Source organism: Furipterus horrens, unplaced genomic scaffold (genome assembly GCF_987537825.1).
Source record: "Furipterus horrens unplaced genomic scaffold, mFurHor1.1.pri manual_scaffold_6, whole genome shotgun sequence".
Lineage (NCBI taxonomy): Eukaryota > Metazoa > Chordata > Mammalia > Chiroptera > Furipteridae > Furipterus > Furipterus horrens.
This window is the reverse complement of record NW_028327176.1, coordinates 143,656,962-143,675,517: the sequence shown is the minus strand read 5'-3', so window position 1 is coordinate 143,675,517 and position 18,556 is coordinate 143,656,962. Positions and strand designations below refer to the sequence as shown.

At 33.5% G+C, this 18,556-nt stretch overlaps 1 protein-coding gene across 1 annotated transcript in view; it reads right to left on the bottom strand.

Moving 5' to 3' along the window:
* Positions 1–18,556, bottom strand: part of GRIK2 (glutamate ionotropic receptor kainate type subunit 2) — a 432,031-nt gene that overhangs the window by 338,850 nt on the left and 74,625 nt on the right. Inside the window, exons 6-8 of the mRNA XM_090280821.1 lie at positions 8,910–9,091; positions 5,624–5,677; positions 1,809–1,982 (exon numbers count right to left, since the gene is read on the bottom strand). Of these exons, the coding sequence (XP_090136947.1) occupies positions 1,809–1,982; positions 5,624–5,677; positions 8,910–9,091 (410 nt within the window). The remainder of the gene's footprint in view (positions 1–1,808; positions 1,983–5,623; positions 5,678–8,909; positions 9,092–18,556) is intronic.

Below are 18,556 nucleotides of genomic sequence, written 5' to 3'. Positions count from 1 at the left end.
TCCGGTTTCTAAGTACACACTAGCACTTGAAATGACAAGTGTGATTTATGATTCTTGGTTAGTTTTAAGCCTCTAAAAATGAGTATAATAATTTTTACAAAGCTAGAGTACCAATACCTATATATGACAAAACAGACTTCAAAACAAGAGCTATAATAAGAGACAAAGAATAATATTACATAATAATAAAGGGAACAGTCCAAGAGAATATAACCTTAGTTATATTTAGTTATATTCTAAATATGAAAAGCAAATCTTGATGGACATAAAGGGAGAGACTGACAGAAATACAGTCATAGTAGGGATTTTAACACCCTATTGACATCAATGGATGGATCTTCCAGACAGAAAATCAATAAAGAAATAGCAGTTTTAAATGATACACTACATCACATGGATTTAATAGATATCTTGAGAGCATTTCACCTCAGAACAGCAGAATATACATTCTTTTCAAGTTCACATAGAACATTATCTAGGATAGACTACATAGTAGGACACAAAACAAGTCTCAATAAATTTGAAAACATTGAAACATGTTACTAAACAATGAATGGGTTAACATGAGATCAAGAAATAAAAGATAACTTGCAAGAAATGAAAGTAAGAGCACAACAACCCAAAATCTATGAGATGCAGTGAAAGCAGTCTTACGAGGGAAATTCATAGCATTACAGGCCTACCTCAAAAAGCAAGAAACATCTCAAATAAACAATCTAACCTTATAGTTATAAGAACTGGAAAATAACAAAAAAAAAGGCTCAAAGTGAGTAGAAGAAAGAAAATAATAAAAATCAGAGCAGAAATAAACAAAATAAAGTAAAAAAAAAAAGATCAATGAAAACCAAAGCTGGTTCTTTGAAATAATAAACAAGATTGACAAACCTTTAACCAGACTTATCAAGAAGAAAAAAGAGAGAAGACCTAAATAAATGAAGTCAGAAATAAAAGCAGTAACAATCGACTCCACAGAAATACAAGGGATTGTAAGAAAATATTACAAACAAGTATATGCCAACAAATTGGACAATCTGGAAGAAATGGACAAATTTCTAGATACATGTAATTATAAAATATATTAAGTTGCTTTAAAACAATACGTATAGTTATAAAAGTTAGAGTTGTTTTAACTTTGAATACGTACCAAGTCTCCTAAATATTGAAATCTTGTCACCTTTTTGTGCTTCTGTGTTTTATTTTCCCATTAGGCCATGTAGGAAACTCTTTTTGTTATTAGTGAAGGGGCCCTCACTAAAATCCAAGCTTAGAAAGGTTTCCCTTGTTGTTTTATATTTTCTTGTCTGATTTTGAGGGATGGGGTATGGAACTAGAGGATATGTGGGAATGATTTCTCTAACACTGACATTCTACTCCATGAGCTTTTGCTAGGCACTTATTTTATTGCAGCATATTAGACTTCTTTAATATTAAAATTCTATTAAAATTGAGTAAACTCAAGGGAGATTTTTGTGTGATGTAACTCATCTATATGACAACGTATATCAGAAACCAACATGTTAAGGAGTAATCATATCTTGGTAGTTAAAATCAGAAGGCAAACTCTCAGACAATGTCTTCTTTTCAGTATCTAATTTATATACATGGCACTACATTGTAGTATTCTAATGATAGTAGGAATGCCTCTTGAGATACTTAAATAAAAAGTGTTAAAAGAATTATTTTGAATAGTACTATATCATGCCTTTGAGGGCAAAAAATTAAACCAAAGTTTGGATCCAGATGATTTAATAATAATATGCAATGTTACTTAGAAACATATAAACTGATCTTTAAGTGGGTATTCATACCGTCATAAATCCATCCAGCAAACCTGAATCGGGTTTTGGAGGTGCCTGCAACCGTTCCATTGACCATTTTTCAATGATGGAGGAGACTTGTGTATTTTCGGTGTTTAATATTCTGAACCCTGTCATGTTAACGCCGCTGTATCGGTAGGGTTCTACATCAAGAGCGAAGAGGTCCTGAAAGACAATTTTTTTTCATGTTATTATCAACAGAGTATATTCACAGGCACATATAATTGTAATAGTCACTTATTCATACTTCCTTTAGGATAGTTAACATTGTTTCTCAAGTGATGTTAAACATCACAAATCACCAAGATTCAAATAGACTATCCTCATGCTTTGCCAATGCAAATATATCAGCGTCGGCAGCCGTCCGTCTCGAGAGACGATGGTGTAGCTTCTTAAGAGTCTATCTGCACCGCTGAGAATGGCTGTGCAGTCCGACTCGGGAGTGACACGGTATCTGTCTCCTCCCGTGTTGAATCGACATCTTGCGATGACGCTGGAGTGTCCTCTCCAGTGAAGCTGAAGCTACAGAGCCTGGGCAGGGTGATATGGAGGGTCTGCTGTTGCCCATGCAGCAGACCCCCCCCTCTCTTCGCAGCTGAAGGGTCCAAGGGAAAGACGGAGTCGATACAGCTTGGCTTCAGGTGCGCCGCAGGAGTTGCCAGTGTTGACTTCAACGTCAAACCGCCTTAGGGACTCTGGCTCCGGATTTTCTGTCGGGGTTTACTCCCTTAGCCTTCCCCTGAAGAGGTATGCCGCAAGGCAGCGGAGGTTTTTTGGAGTCAGAGTTTTCCTTCTCTGATGTGCCCTGACTGGAAGATCGAACCAGCGACACTTAGCTCGCAGGCCGACGCTCAATCCACTGAGCCAAACCAGCCAGGGTTAATGCAAATATATATACTTTACAAAAACATATATACTTTACTTTGCCAATGTAAGCATATATATAATCATACTTTACATATTCTAATAATATTCTAATCCAACCAATGAAACAACAGGCTCTTTATAACCACCTTTAAGATTTACATAAGTTTTCTTCTCCACATTAAAGATAGCTTGCCTTTAAATATAATGCGTTAAGATTTTATTTTTAACTGACTAAAGGTGTATTTTTTCCATTTCCATTTACCCCCCTTATACCCACTTCCACCTCCACCCCAACACCCCTTACCCCTCACCACACAGTTTTCTGGCATCTATGAGTCTTCTTTTCTTTTTGCTCGATATCTCCATTGCCCAGCCCACCCAGAACTGTTAGCCTGTTCTCTATGAGTCTGTCTCTATTTTGCTTGTTAGTTCAGTTTGCTTATTAGATTCCAAATATGAGCAAAATCATATAGTATTTGTATTTTTCTGACTGGCTTATTTCACTTAGCATAATACTCTCCAGGTCCATCTGGGCTGTTGCAAAAGGTAAACCTGTCTTCTTTTTTACAGTTGAGTAGTATTCCACTGTGTAAATATACCATAGTTGTTTTATCTACCCATCTACTGATGGACACTGGGGCTGTTTCCCAATCTTGGCTATTGTAAATAATGCTGCAATGAAGGTGTGCAATAAGGATGTTATTTCTATGCCTTATTTCCCAGGCTGATTATTGCCATTTTATGTTTTGTTTTTGTCTTTCTTTTTTTAAGAAACAGGTCATAAAGTATGGCTTCTAACTAAATAAAATTATATCAAAGCTGAAAAAATGGTTAACACTGGCTTTTTTGTTGCAGAATGCTTGCAGTCCCTTTATCTTACACTCCATCTGACAACTTCACCCTTTAGATATAATTCATTCTTTCCTGTCTCTACACATGAATGCTCTGGCTTTGCCCTTCGGCTTTCCCAAGAGATAGGAGACCAAAGCTATCAGGGGATTTGGATGTCACTATGAGAACATGAAGCATGTGGGACTTTTTTCTTCTTTAGAACTAATCTTACAGACAACATGAGAACCGAGGCAAGATCGATGCCATTGGTCTTATATACAACTTGTCTTGAATCCATACAACTATACAGGCTAGATGATATGAATAAAATTCAGTGGAGAGCAGCTCACGTTGTTCTGACCTGTGCTCTGTTTTGTAAAACACATAACAGACCTTTATGTTTTATTTGTCAATGTTTGCTATCAAGCCAAGGGGATGTATACACATAATGTATTGGAGTATACATTTATTATGCTAAGGGGTAAAAAGGTAGAAATCAGCAAAAGTCAGAAGCAAGACACATGACTTTCAATTTTTATAGTCAGAAACAACTGCATAACAGAGATGGAATCTGAGATGCCATCAAAGACTGGCCACGGTTTTGAGAGGCAAAAGGAAATAAGCCATTCCAAGTGCCAGTAGAGACAAAAATTAGAAAACATAAAACCTGTTCAGGAGACTTATCTATATCAATTTGGCTACAAAAGAGAACTTATGAAAGACAATAACAGCAAACAAACAAATAAATAACACTAGAAACATTTGGTTAAAACAAAACCAAAAATGGCTTTCAATTATAGGCTGAGTTCTATACATCTTAAACTAGGTTTTTCTGTTTTTTTCTTATACTTTTGATTTTCCTAAAATCTTGTGATTATGGTAAAACTGAGTTTCATCAGAATTAAAATGAGTAAAGGCTTCCATTTCCTCTCAACCTGCCTATAACTAAGTCTCTTACAGGTCACAAAGTCTCCTAGTGGGAAATGATATAGAGATAGCACATCAGAGTTAGTCATACAGTTGTTTCACAGAGAGATATTAAAAAGAAAAAGTCTGAAATGGAGTCACTTTTGCAAAGCACATGTCACCAAACCAAGGCTTAGTACCTAACCTAAAGCAGTTTCAATCTTCCCCAAGAATGTCATCTTAATCAGTCTGTCTGTAATTTCTTGGTCAGCACCAGTGAGGTAATCAATCTGCCTAAATATACCCATTTGTCCCACAATGGGAGGTAACCTTGACTGAAATAACCCATTTATTCATTCACGACTTCTGTTTTCCACCACCTCTCTGCCTTTCAATGCCTTTTGTGCAGTTCCTCGGAGTTCCTCTCTACTTGATAGATGGGATGCTGCTCCATTCAGAAAGTGTTCAATAAAGGCAATTAGATCTTTAAATGTATATAGTTGAATTATATTTTTAATAAAGAAAAACCAGGATGTGAAATAATAAATAAAGCTAAAAGCTAGTAGTTCTGGTAAAATGGTAAAGTCAGATTTTCATGCATACTAAGGAAAAAAAATTTATGGTGGGTATGTCAAGACAAAATATTAAGGTAACATTTAATTTGCTAATTGTAAATCAAATCACATTGACTTTTTAAAAATCCAACTAAACACAGGCAAAAACAAAACAGTAAATTTAATCTACTAAAACAGCAGCTTCAATAAATGTGATTTTTGTAAAGTGAATAGAGTTAACAACAGAAGAATTTTCTAAAACATTGATTTCTAAACAAACTAATTTTAAAATCTATTCTATTCTCATTTTGAAATCTATTATTTAAAATCTACTGTTTTTTAAAACATTGATTTCCCAGCAAACTAACTTTAAAATTATTATTTTCTCTAAAGCAGTATAAAAATAAGACAATATTTTGAGTTTAATATCAGAAATGATATTATTTCAAAATCATCAGCTTCCCACCAAGAATTTTTAGTTCTCTGTGATGATAATTCCTCCTGGATCTTATCAGAGTAATATACAATATAACTACAAAAGTGCTAGTCATTATATTATTTCTTCTCTCTCAAAAACCTATTTCCCATTCTAGAAAGTTCTAATAATATAATTTAGAGAATCAACTTTAAGTTTCAGAAATTACTTACCAGAGTAGTAAAGATATAATGATAATATTCTGTCATCATTCCCATAGCTAATGCCTAAGAAGTAAAAAATAAAAAATAAAATAAATATATTGATATTGAAGGTACACATTACATGAAATATGTCAAGACAAGGGAGAAAAAAATAGTAGAATGTAATAAAGAATTAGCCTATAATATTAAGGTTACATTAAAATTGGGTCAAACTAAGTCTTTTCTCCATAGTTAAAGAAGATTAGTGGTTACTGAAGGAACTTCAGAACTAATTCTCTTGATAAAATGCTATTAGTTGAATGTTTCCAATAGCAAAGCTTATTCTGTTGCATATTAAACAGAACATTTCATTTGACACAAACCTGAGATAGCACATCTTAGTTCATTATATTTCTAATGTGTCCACCACAAATACCCTAATGAGGAACACTGTTTCCTTTTGATGAAAGGTATTACTCAATTAGGGAAAATGTGCTGTAAAGTACAAGGCCAATAGGATTTTTTTCAACAGTTTAGAGACATTTCCTTTCCTGATATTAAAGCAGCAGATGTAAATCACTGTTATTCAAAACGTACAGATAAAGAAATGTATTTTTATTTTATTAATACACCAATTGCAATTCACTATGTTTTATTTCACACTTCCTTGTCAATATTAGACTATTAATAGCCCTTGTCAATATCATGCTCTTAATTTTAAGACTTTTAAATTAGAACTTCAAGCCATTAGATGTGTCAATTCCCCCTCTGAAAACAGAAAATGCTTTTAATATAGCTGTTTATCAATGAAGAGTAGTTAGTGATGATAATTGGGAAAGAAATGATGCATTTTTGATTTGAGGAAGAGTTGCATGGAGATGTCACCTTAGCCTTAAGGTATGTATGTCAGTTACTGCCTTCCATTTGTCTCACAGAAAATCTAGTTAACTCCAAGCTCCACAAATTTTCAAAGCTTCCAAACAGGAAACTTCACATTTACGGTTGCTCAGTATTTAGTAAAAGCTGTTAGTTTAAATAAATAAACAAATAAATAAGACTAAACTGATAAATCCATCCTTTTTTCTGGATACGTCAAATACTGGATTAAGCCCATCTATGCCTGCTCTCCAGATCATATACCATTTCCTTGGAGTTTCATCATTAGTCAATGCTTGGGAATCTCTGAAAATTTTGATGAATCATAAAATAGACTACTATTAAATGTGCTGCTGCATTTGCAAGAACGAAGGCATTTGCTTCCTTCTTAAATTAGTTTCTACAATAACTGAGATCCAAACATGAGGTAAATCTCTGAGACAAGGGAAGTTACAGGATTAAAAAAATACATTCTGTCCAATAATGTTACTATGACTTCTTAATTTTCATATTTTCATTTTACCTTTGCTCTGACTTTTCATCTACTAATTTTGTTAAAATTATGTATCTTTTTCTGTTGTATATATTTTTAAACATTATCATAATTCTGTTTTCCTATATGTATCCTGACCTAGGTTTATTTTTGGAATAAATATTTCTTAATATCTCTAAATCAGAATACACATAGGAAAACAAGTATAAAATAATGAATGAATCAAAAGGAGAGAAGAATGGAAATTCTATTAAAGATGATGGGTTCTCTCACATTTCAGATAGCAGAATAAGTCAGAGTTAGTTATTCTAGGGCAAGACAACTGATCATTTATATACTAGTTGGAAGTCAAGAGAAAACCTACCAAAGCTCTATCACTGATAAACAGCTGAGTGCTAACTCACTCTGGGCATAAAGAAAAGGTCTCCTTTCCAAGTCTGTGTATTCTTAATGTGATCAAGAATTGTTCTGGTATTAAATGAAAAACAAAACCCTACTCTAGATTCCAGTGCTTACTTTATTGCATCATTTTGTTCATTACAAACAACAAAAAACCTCATATGTTTTATTACCCAAATATAACACTAGAGCAATTTTCCAAATTCAATTAGATATTTTACTGTAGTAAAACAAACATTCATATTGGAGGACTGAACAAGCCTTTGTTTAATAAAATAACCATGTAATAACAGTCATTTACTGTTGGTAGTTATATTTTATGGGATATAATTTGACATCTGAATCTGTATCATTCTCCCGTAGTAAGATTTTATCTAGCACATGAAAAGGTTTCAAGACAGATGAATAATCCTAAATCACTGTGGTATTAGTCAGTGTACAGAAAGATTTGCAAAAACAAAGTCCAAAAACTGTGTCCAACTCCAGGCTTTTCTACACTGTTAGTGTATGGCCGTGTACTAATTAATTAAACCTTGAGATCAGTTCCCTCAACTGCATGATATGAGACAATATTTGCTGTTTTCAAATATGTTATTAGGTCTGAATAATGTTGAAATAATATTAAGAGGTCTTAGAGCTATAAATTATTTCTTTTGATTGAGTTGTATTATCTTGTTAAGCAGGCAATGTTGATTGTGGAAGAAATATTTTATTAAATTTATTGGGGTGACACTGGTTAACAAAATTATATAGGTTTCAAGTTTACAATTCTATAATACATCATTTATATATCGCATTGTGAGTTTACCACCCAAAGTTAAATCTTCTTCCATCACCATGTATTTTCTCCCCCTTACCTTTTACTGCCCCTCCCTCACTTTCCTCTGGTAACTACCATGCTGCTGTCTGTGTCTATGAGTTTTTGTTTAGTTGTTTCCTTGTTTGTTCATTTGTTGCTTTAAGTTTTATTTCTTAACTTCATTTGAAGGGACATGCATCCTCCTACTAGTTCCTTCTGTTGGCCATTGGTCAAGTTACTTAATCTTCTTCTTTGTCTCTAAAGTGGAGATAGTCCCTGCTTCTTTTGGCTGTGATGATGATCATATAAGATCAAATGTATAAGGCATCTCAAGTAGATGCCAGCTAAATAGCAGATCTTTTTTACTCCTTTTCCTACTGGTTGATTTCAATGGTTGAGCTGCTCAACTGTTCTTAGTTTCTTCCTTCATTTTAGTACAAAATAGAAACATATATCTCATTAATCAATATTCACTCTAATAAACAGTATTTTAGTCACTTGGAATAACCTATGAACCACAAACAATGTGTTTGAAGATCATCAATATTTACATTCCTTTTCTTGTGAGACAATTAATTAAAAGCAATTTTCAGCCTTTTTTTATTAGAAAATTACATCTAGGTAAATTTTCTGGCTTTTTTTTTAACTGACTATATAACAATAGTTCTTTGATTTGAAAACCAAAAGGCAATGTTTTAAATGTAAAAATTAAAAAAAAAAACTAATAATTTAAGTAATTTAAAGCTTACCTGTTTCAAAATGCCTGCTGCCATTTCATGGCTACAGTCAAAGATTACATGGAACTCCTTGCCTCTTTTCATTTCTTTTAGTAAGGGTTTTGCATCCTTTGTATCAGCAGGTAGTTGACGAATTTTAAGTCGAAGATTGTACCTTGATGGAGCTTTGATGAGCTCTTGCAAACGAATGAGACCTTTAATAAAAAAGTACAGAAAATAATATCAGAGAAAATTGGAATGGGTCATAGAATCACAAAATATACTCAGTACAATGCCTCATTTTCTTGACCATGTATACAAGGTCTGTCCATAAAGTATCCAGCCATGTGATACAAAAAATAGAGACATTTATTGAAGAAGATACAAGATGCAAGAAACATTGTACATAAGACAATGACACCTCAGTTCCCTTCAAAGTAGGCACCTTGGAACCTTACACAATTCTCCCAATTGCCATTGGCTGCCCCATCATATTTTCCTAAATCTAATTGATGGTTTGAAATCTCCTTCCTTTCAAGAGTGACTTTAGTTTCAGGAACAGGCAGAAGTCTCAGAGTGCCAAATCTTGGCTGTAGGGGTGATCTGATGTTTCACCAAAACTCTCTGTATGAAATGTGATGCATGAGCAGGCATGTTGTCATGATCAAGCTGCCAGTCACCAGATGCCCATAGTTGTGGTCTTCTGAATCATCCAAATAGTTTCCATAAAAAAATGTTCAAGCTTAATGCAAAATTTGATCCAGACATGTTGCTATACTCAGTTATTTTGAATGCGATGGCCACAAGGTACACATGCCCACTCAAAGGCATCTACGGCCCCCACTGACTAGTACAGTGAAGTAGTCATTGTTCACACACGTGCATTCTAGGCCACTCCCCTTGGCTGCCAGATTATGTAGATGTCATGCAAACCATTCCAGTTATATTAACAATGGCTGGATTTTTTTTGGACGGACATCGTTTGTGTAGTATATAATGTGACCATTAAAATTCTTATTTCAGAACTCTAGATGCCTACAGGTTTTCTTTTCCATTCTTTGTTTTATTTATTTTTGATAGTTTATTTTTATTGTATTTTTTACTACCATTTATCTTCCCATACCCTCTTCCACCTTTAGTCAGCTCCTCTTTTTAAAATAATCACTTCTGAATTATATATTATATATAGGTATTTTTCAAATTATGGAGACATAAATGAATACTAATTAATATAAATCATTTAAATATATAAACAAATATAGAATCAAAGAGTCTCCCTCTATACACCAATACTACTCTCAAGAGTTTTTACTTTTAATGGCTTGAAATATGAATCATCCATATACTTTTTGTACATTTTCACATAGATACATATAGGTTTATCTTGTTTTGTATTTTATATTAATAGTTGTTTTGTGACAATGTCTTATAAGTAGCTGTAAGTCAGTGATTATTTTTCTAGTTTGTCCTTAATTAACAGTGTTTTATAGATGGCATTTATGTAATTATTCTCTATTGTCAGAAACTCTGATTACTTGTTTTTGGGTTTTGTTTACAAGTAGAGGTATAGTAATTTGGTACATATGCAGAAGTGAAATAATTTCCCTTCATAAAATAATAAATCAGACTCTCAGTAGCCGAAACAATAATTAAATTACTACTTTAAGAAGTTAACAGAATTTTAATACTGTTTTTAGTTATAATGTTAACTTTTAGAAATAAGTATAACCATATTTATTTTCATTGGTAAAGCAAACATTTTCCTAGAGAAGTAGCTCCTGATTACATGTTTTAAAAATAAATCATACTAACATATATATATATTCAATAGGTCATAGAAGTGTCATGCATTTTAAAATAAGAGACAAACCATTAACTGTATTACTTTATACAATTCAAGTAATGAACCCCCTTTAAGAACTGATATGAAAGACCCAATATATAAAGGAGTGTGATTTTAAAAAAATAAAAATAAAAAAAAAGATCATACATTCTATTCTAGCTGGGGCCAAATAAGCAATTTCCTTTTCTCTTCTGCCTACTCTTCTTCTTATCTACCTCTTTTTCCATTTCATCTTGATATTTCTATTTCTCCATATCTATCTTCCCTGAAAAACTAGCTTGATAAATATTAGTATGACAAACAGTAATAAAGGAAAATTTTGTAAATAACTAATCTGGAACTGTCTCTCTCTCCCTCTCTGTCTCTCTCATACATATTACTCTATATACATTTTAATGTAGTGCAACATAGTTAACAATAAAAGTAACATAACAAGTTTTCAGTATTTTAATTCTCAAATAAGCATACAGTTAAAAATATATATGTAAATTCAAAATTATCTAGTATTTTTGATTAAAATATTATCCCAATTTTGTCATTTAAAATTCTACAAATAATGGTGACATTAATTATAAGGTATAATATTATTAGTTCATTTTGTTTTACAAATTTAAATATTTACTAATATAGTAAACACTATGTAATTAATTGATATTAAATATATCCATAAAGAATACAATTCAGTCTAAAAAATTAACATATAAATAATAAGTATAGATTAGATTATATATCTAATATGCTCATATATAATAACATTGAGCTGTATAAAGGTGAAAATAAACATCTGAACATATAGCACCTGCTTAATTGTAATACAGTTTAACATTGGGCTTATAAAATCTTCCAAACCATGTATAAATATTAACAGATCCACAGGACACTTTAGTTTCCATGTCTATTAAATAAGAGTCTTATTTAGGTCAGTTCTCAAAGTGTAGTCCACATACCCCTGCATCCTTTCAGAAGTCCTACTATTTTCATAATAATAGTAAGAGGTTAATTGTCTTTTTTACTTTCATTCTCAGTCCCATGTACAGTGGAGTGTTTTAGAGGTTATAGAACATATGTGATGTTACAGCAAATTTCACAAGAAAGCAAATAGGAAAGTCCAGCTAACTCCCATTAAACCAAATACTAAAGAGACTATGTGAATGTAAAACAATGCCGTATATATTCATATATGTATGAAAATGTAGGCATGTTTCATTAAAATACGGGAATGGACAACAGTGTAGTGATTGCTGGGGGTGGGGGTATAAGGGGACTATATACTAATGGGAAACTTACAATAAAGATTACATCCAGATAAATAAATATGCTATTTATTTGAATAGATAATGGGGTTGCTATTGCTATTATTAAGTGAATTAATAAGTATTTTAAGTGTTATGATTTTATTATTACTAATATGACATCAATAAATATAATACATTAAAGTAATTTTAGATATCCTCAGAAAATATTAAAAATGTAAAGTGGTCCCAAAACCAAAATGTCTAATAATTACAGAATTGGTTTTTCTTTAAATTTTTCCTAGTTGTAAATTTCTGTTATTCTAACAAAATTATTTCTATAAAGACAGATTGATCAATAACAACTTTAGCTGAATAAAGACAAGAAAGCTACCCTTGCCTAACTTACTTCTCAAGCTTTTGTGCAAGTTAAATGTCAATTCGGAAGACTTATCCTATCATAAGAGAAATAACCTGGATGTTGGATTTAAATCATTCAAAAATCTGAGATCTCTGTGACTTTGTGCAAGGCATTATATCTCCCTTAGCTCTGTTTCACTTTCCTCTTCTCCATAATAGGTTAAAACCATCTATGTACTAATATTTAAAATACCAAAAAAAGGAACTGGCATATATTATAATCTCAGTATGTGTCAGATACTGTTGTTATTTAGGCTAACATAGAAAGAATACAGTTTTTTTTTAAATATGCTGATTATTCAAATTTGAAACTAATCTAGACAGAAAGGCTAACGACAAAAAAATTTTAGTCAAATTTTTAATAGATTAACACATTACCAAAAGAAAGAGCTATTTAGTTAACAATTAACCCCATAGTTTTAAGTTGCAAAAGCTCAACTGACTCAAAAATATGAATTTATGAAGAATAAAATACATAAATAGAATTTAAGTTCACCCTGTGTATAAATACTGCCAAGTAAGTATTTTCAGGTCTCTTAAGAGCTCATGTGGATAGTCCCTTGAGCCATCAGGTACAATACATGTTTACTTTTTCTCTTCACACATATACATCCCTACTGGCATTAATGTAACAGATTTCAGTTAGCCAGCTTCCCTGGAGAATAATATTGAAGAGCTAAGAAAATAACTGCTGCTACTAGGAACTGCCATCTCCTACTTAGGAATTTAAGTAAATTGTTTTCTTCATTCATTCATTTATTCATTCAGTATAGATTTACTTCATGTCTACTATGTACCAGACATTGTTTCATTGATGAATACAATGATTGGAATAACAGTATGTATCCAGCTTTCAACTGCATGAGATACAGTTTGACTTTGGCAATTTTTTAAAATACAAAAGCTGTTCCAATCATACTTTTCACATTCAGCTGTTAGAATAAAAGTGGTTCGATATTCTGATCAGAAAGAAGACATCTAGAGAGCTATTTGAATACTGAAACTAGCATGATGGTTTTTAAATTCTGGCTTTCTATTATTTCCTGTACCAGGTACTTACACTTCTTTCTTGGCTTCTAAAAGTTTGTCAATGTGCCTGTGGTATTGCTTCTTTTTTAAATATATATTTGATTCTAGATTCTTTGTCTTCATCATAATGACATGTAAATACAAATACCTGTCTGAATTCTGTTATTTAGAACACTTTGGAAGAATAAGAGAGGGTTGACAAAATGGAGGATACATTCAAAACATCAAAAGAATGGATGTTTATCCACCTATTCAATAAGAGTTATTGGATGGCATCATTGTATGTGGATGAGGTTCTGTCCATAGGAAAATGGGCTTAACCTGAAGGAATATCTTTTAATTACAATATCAGCTATGTATTTTCCTTGGAGGATCTCTGTCAATCTTCATACCTCTCCGAATGTCCCTCTGCAACTAACCATGTTTTAAAAATGCCAATTTCAGAATAGATTACCCTAAGCAAATCAATCATATAGAAATACATACACATGCTTTGTAAAGTTAAACAGTTTTTCCCCCTTTTTAGGAAAAAAAAAAAAAAAAGCTTCTTAAAATGTTTGGGATGATTTTTATGTAGTCCTGTCTTACGATCAAAATGGATAAATAAAAGGACCCAAACATTTGATATAATAAAAAGGAAAAGTGCGTTTTGTTGAAAATTTGAGTAATACAAATAATTTCCAAAGAACAATTTTCAAACAAAATAGCCGAACAAATTTGGCACCAGCTTATTTAATGAAGGAGCAGAATTATAGCTCCTTAAAAGTCTTTTAATTAAAATGCCCCTTTTTCCCTAATGTAATTAGTTGATGTAATGATAATAAAAAAGAAACAATCTGCACAGATGGGTTCCTGAAAATCTTCTAATAAAGAGGAGCAGTACATTGTAATTATCACTTTATTTTAGTAGATGAGTAATATTCTATCCCCTCTAATTCATTCACTGAGAGCATATTTTGTTTAAACTCCTTTCTACTTTCGGTTATTTTATAGTAGCTGAAATCAAAGTTTATCTTAAGCCTACAGGTGACAGAGGTCTGAGTTACTCTTTTCAAACATTGCTACCAATTTAGCTTTTCAGGAGAATCCAGGAGAAGCCATTGGCGTGCACTCCAGCTGGCACTCCCTTCCAGAGAGATCAATCACACTGCCTCTCCACAGGCCCAGCCTGCCCCTGGCCCCAGGAAGGGAGTCCCAGGTTTCCTCCCATCCCCAGGTATTGATTTCAACAGCCCCACACACTAGAGCTTTGCCACCTGGCTTACTCATTAGGCCTATTTATCATTTCAGTTAATGTGGCCTTTGTGCATGCCAGACTCCCCCCAAAGTGCATGGCATAATAAATGATTCAAAAATGATTCATCTACAGTCAATGTTTCATCACACACACTCCTCATTTCTCTCAGTTGAGAAAGGATAATTCATTGAGAGGCCAGACTATAACATTTTGAGTTATTTTATTAGAATATTTTATTGGTGTTATAGAGTGTTTTTTAAAACTAAATAGAATATGTATACCATTTATAGACTTTGTGATGTTTGGTAATGTTCTAAATATAGAGAAGGAAGCTAACCATAATTTTAAAGTTTTAAATATGAGTTTGACAGGAAAGGTAGATTCTTGTCATTGCAAAAAATACCCATCTCCAAATTGTTGTGAGCCCTCCTATTTTGGGGGGATAGGTGAATTTTTTTTTCATCAGTACAGGGAAAATAGAAAAATGAAGAAAACCAAGGAATAGGAAAAGAAGGGATAAGAGGAAGGGAAGATAAAATTTCCAGAGCTGTTTCATCTTGTTCAAAGAGAGAAAAGCTAGATATGTACAGTAAAATTAAATGGTCAATGTCCTGGAAAAATTCTCAAATCCATGGAGTGGTTGCCTTTTCTCTTTCTGAGGTCTGTTGTATTTTTAAAGTATGCTCAAGCCTAATAATTCAAAACTCAAAATGTTTTAGAAAAACACTTTAGCTTGATATACTGGAATGTAAGTGGCAAATGAGTTTCAGTTCACATGCCAGGGTCAATTGATTGTCAATGCCTACTGGGAACATAAGTGTTGAGAATGATTTTCAAACTAATTTTGTATTCAGAGGTGTATTGCAATAAGGGATGAGACCTGGGGTGGTGGGTAGGCATGGTAGCATCATGTAATGGTCATCCCTATATTAAAATCTCCCGCTGCCGTGCCTGACATGGCTTGGTTGGTTGGGCAATGTCCATAAACAAAAGGTGGCTAGTTCAATTCCTGTTCAGGACACATGCCTGGGTTGTGGGTTCTGTCCCCAGGGGTGTATTAAAGAGGCAACCAATTGATGTTTCTTTCCTTCCCTTTCTCTCTCCCTTCTCATCTCTCTAGAAATAAATAAAATATTTAAAAAAATAAAATTCCTCTTATTTTTATATTATCAAATCCTACATACTATATTGTTTATTGATGACTGAAAAGCCTTTCTATGCTTCAAAATGGAAAATAATATACTGAAGACCAAAAATTTTAGGCATCATGCTCTCTACTGAACCCAGGACGCATATGATTTAATCCTAAACCATAATTCATTCAACTAATTAGAGTTCAAAAAGGAATTCTGACATACACTATCCTTTAAAAAGTGGGCAAAGTTATAGTCTGAACCCACTCATTACAATTTTATATTTTTCCTCTTCACAAACACTCTAAAATCCTGAAAGCTCACTCTGACACAAAATACACATACACACACATGCACACAAATACATACTACTCTGCTTCTATTTTCCCAGGAAATCTACTTTATCTCTTTCCTGACTCCTCTCACCAGGAGAATTTGACCATGAAGTTTTTGTTGTTTCTGCTCTACTACCCTTTGGAGAGGCCATACCACAAATACTACAACACTGTTCTAGCAAAGCAGAAGCCTCTCTGGAAGGCCTAAGTGGAGAAGTCACTAACAGGCAATTACAGAGTAAGCATTAGCAGGGAAGATATGAAGAAAGGCTAAAATGCAAAGGTCATTATTATGAATTGCATCATGTTGCCAAATTTCTGAACCATATAGTGGCATGGCAGTCTGCACCCATCTCATTAACTTTCTACTAAATGTGATAATATTTATTAATGTAAAGGAAAAAAATCAAATGAACTAATAAGCACCAATCACTTAATACTGCACTGGGCACATATTAACCCTTCTCATGAGTTTCTGCTATGCATTTACTTTTCTCTTGGACCCCAGAAATTGTTGGCCTGTGTGTGCCTCAATAAGCCTTGTTTGTTCCCCAAACCCTCCCTACAGACTTGTGAGTGGTCTCTATCAAAATCTCTTCATTTCAAGCATCTAAGTAAATTTTGCTTCCTGTTTGGAACTTAATTAATACTGCAACTATATGCTGATGACTACCAAATTTATATACCTTTCCAGAACCCTTCCCTGAAATCTAGATTCCTAAATGCACTCTCCTACTTCCTGTTTAGTAATAAATTAACCTTACCCCAAGAAAAGTCTGCCTTTTGCTACAGGCTCCTGGGAGATAATGTTGAAGTCCTTGGAATGCCCTGCCTGATAAGGATGTCTGTTATCTGGGAGCCTTGGGACATACAGGATAGTCTAACAATGTGCATTATGGTAAGGAATTTGAGTTGTGAGGTTATCAACCTCTGGAGGAGCTAGAGTCTATACAGGTCAGCCAGGCCAGAGCTCAGCCATGTCTACACCAGTGAAAACTTTGGACGCCAAGATTCAGCTGAGCTTTCCTGGTTGGTAATACTCCAACTTAGTGTTGCCTGCAATAGTCAGCACTGTCCACAAATCCACTGGGAGAGGATAACTAGGACTTCTGAATGTGGACCTCTCTTGGGATTTGTCCCATGTTTCTTTCCTCTTGGCTGATCTTAATCTGTATACTTTTGTTGTTATAAATCACAGCACTGAGCATAACAGTGAGTATAACAGTGGTCAGTAATTCTGTGTGTTGTTCAGGTGAATTATAAAACTTGCAGGTGATCTTAGGTACCCTTGAAATGGAATTGCTGTCAGAAGGGAAGATGTTCTTGGAGACCCCAAACCTTGCAGCTGGTGTTAGAAGCAAGTGTGTTCTTAAACACTCTTCAATAATGCAACATCTCTATTTTGATGTATAGTAAGTAGATACTACATTCCAAACTTGGGCTTTCATCTCCCCACCTTCCAAAACTGTTCCTCCCTCAGTTGTCCCCACATAAAATAATGCCATTCTTATCATTCCAGGTACTCAGGCCAAAAACTTGGTGACAGCTTTGATTCCTGTTTTTTGAGCACACTTTATATCCAATGTATAGGGTTGGCTAAAAGGTCAATTTAGTTTTTTCCATAAATAAAAGACACATTTTTTATTTTCATCAATAATTTTATTGATTTGGATATTTTGCATATGTTGGCTATCTCCCACATGGTATAATACTGATTGTTTTCAGTTAATGTCTCAAATTGATGGCTATCAACTTCAACTGGTCTACCTGACCATGAAATATTGTCCAGCAAGAAATCTGCAGCATGTAATTTTGCAAATCACTTTTGAGGCCTTTGATCGGTCACAACACCTTCTCCATACTTCCCCAGATCTTTTGTTTGTTTCAGTGGCATTTTTACCTTTCTTGAAATAATAAAGCATAATATGTTGAAAATGTTGCATGTTTTCTTCCATCTTCAATATTAAAATAGTTACCCCAAAATTCACCAATTTTATAAGCATTTTTTTTAAATGCACGTTGATATGACAGCTGTAACAATACATTCTAACAAAGTTGCTTCGAATGAAGTTAAAGACAACTAAGCACTACCAGAGCCATTAGAGTCATCTTACAGAAAAAAACAAATGAATTTCTTGGCAAACCCAATATTAGAAAATCTTATTGGGTATACCCTCAAAACACACACAGAAAGCTACCAACTCTTACTACTTCCAGCACACTGGATTGAGCTACTTTGATTTCTCAAATAGATTACTGTAAAGCCTTCTAGCTAGCATTGTCCTTACATATTTCTATATCCAGGCACAAGCAGCTCATTGACTCTGGAGCTTATTTCATAAGTCTGGCACATATAGTGTTCTGGACCATTTTGTGATAGGAAGGTAGGAATGAAGAATGCAGGAGCATACAGAACAGTTTTCACACAGGCCTGAGTACTAACCAGCTGGG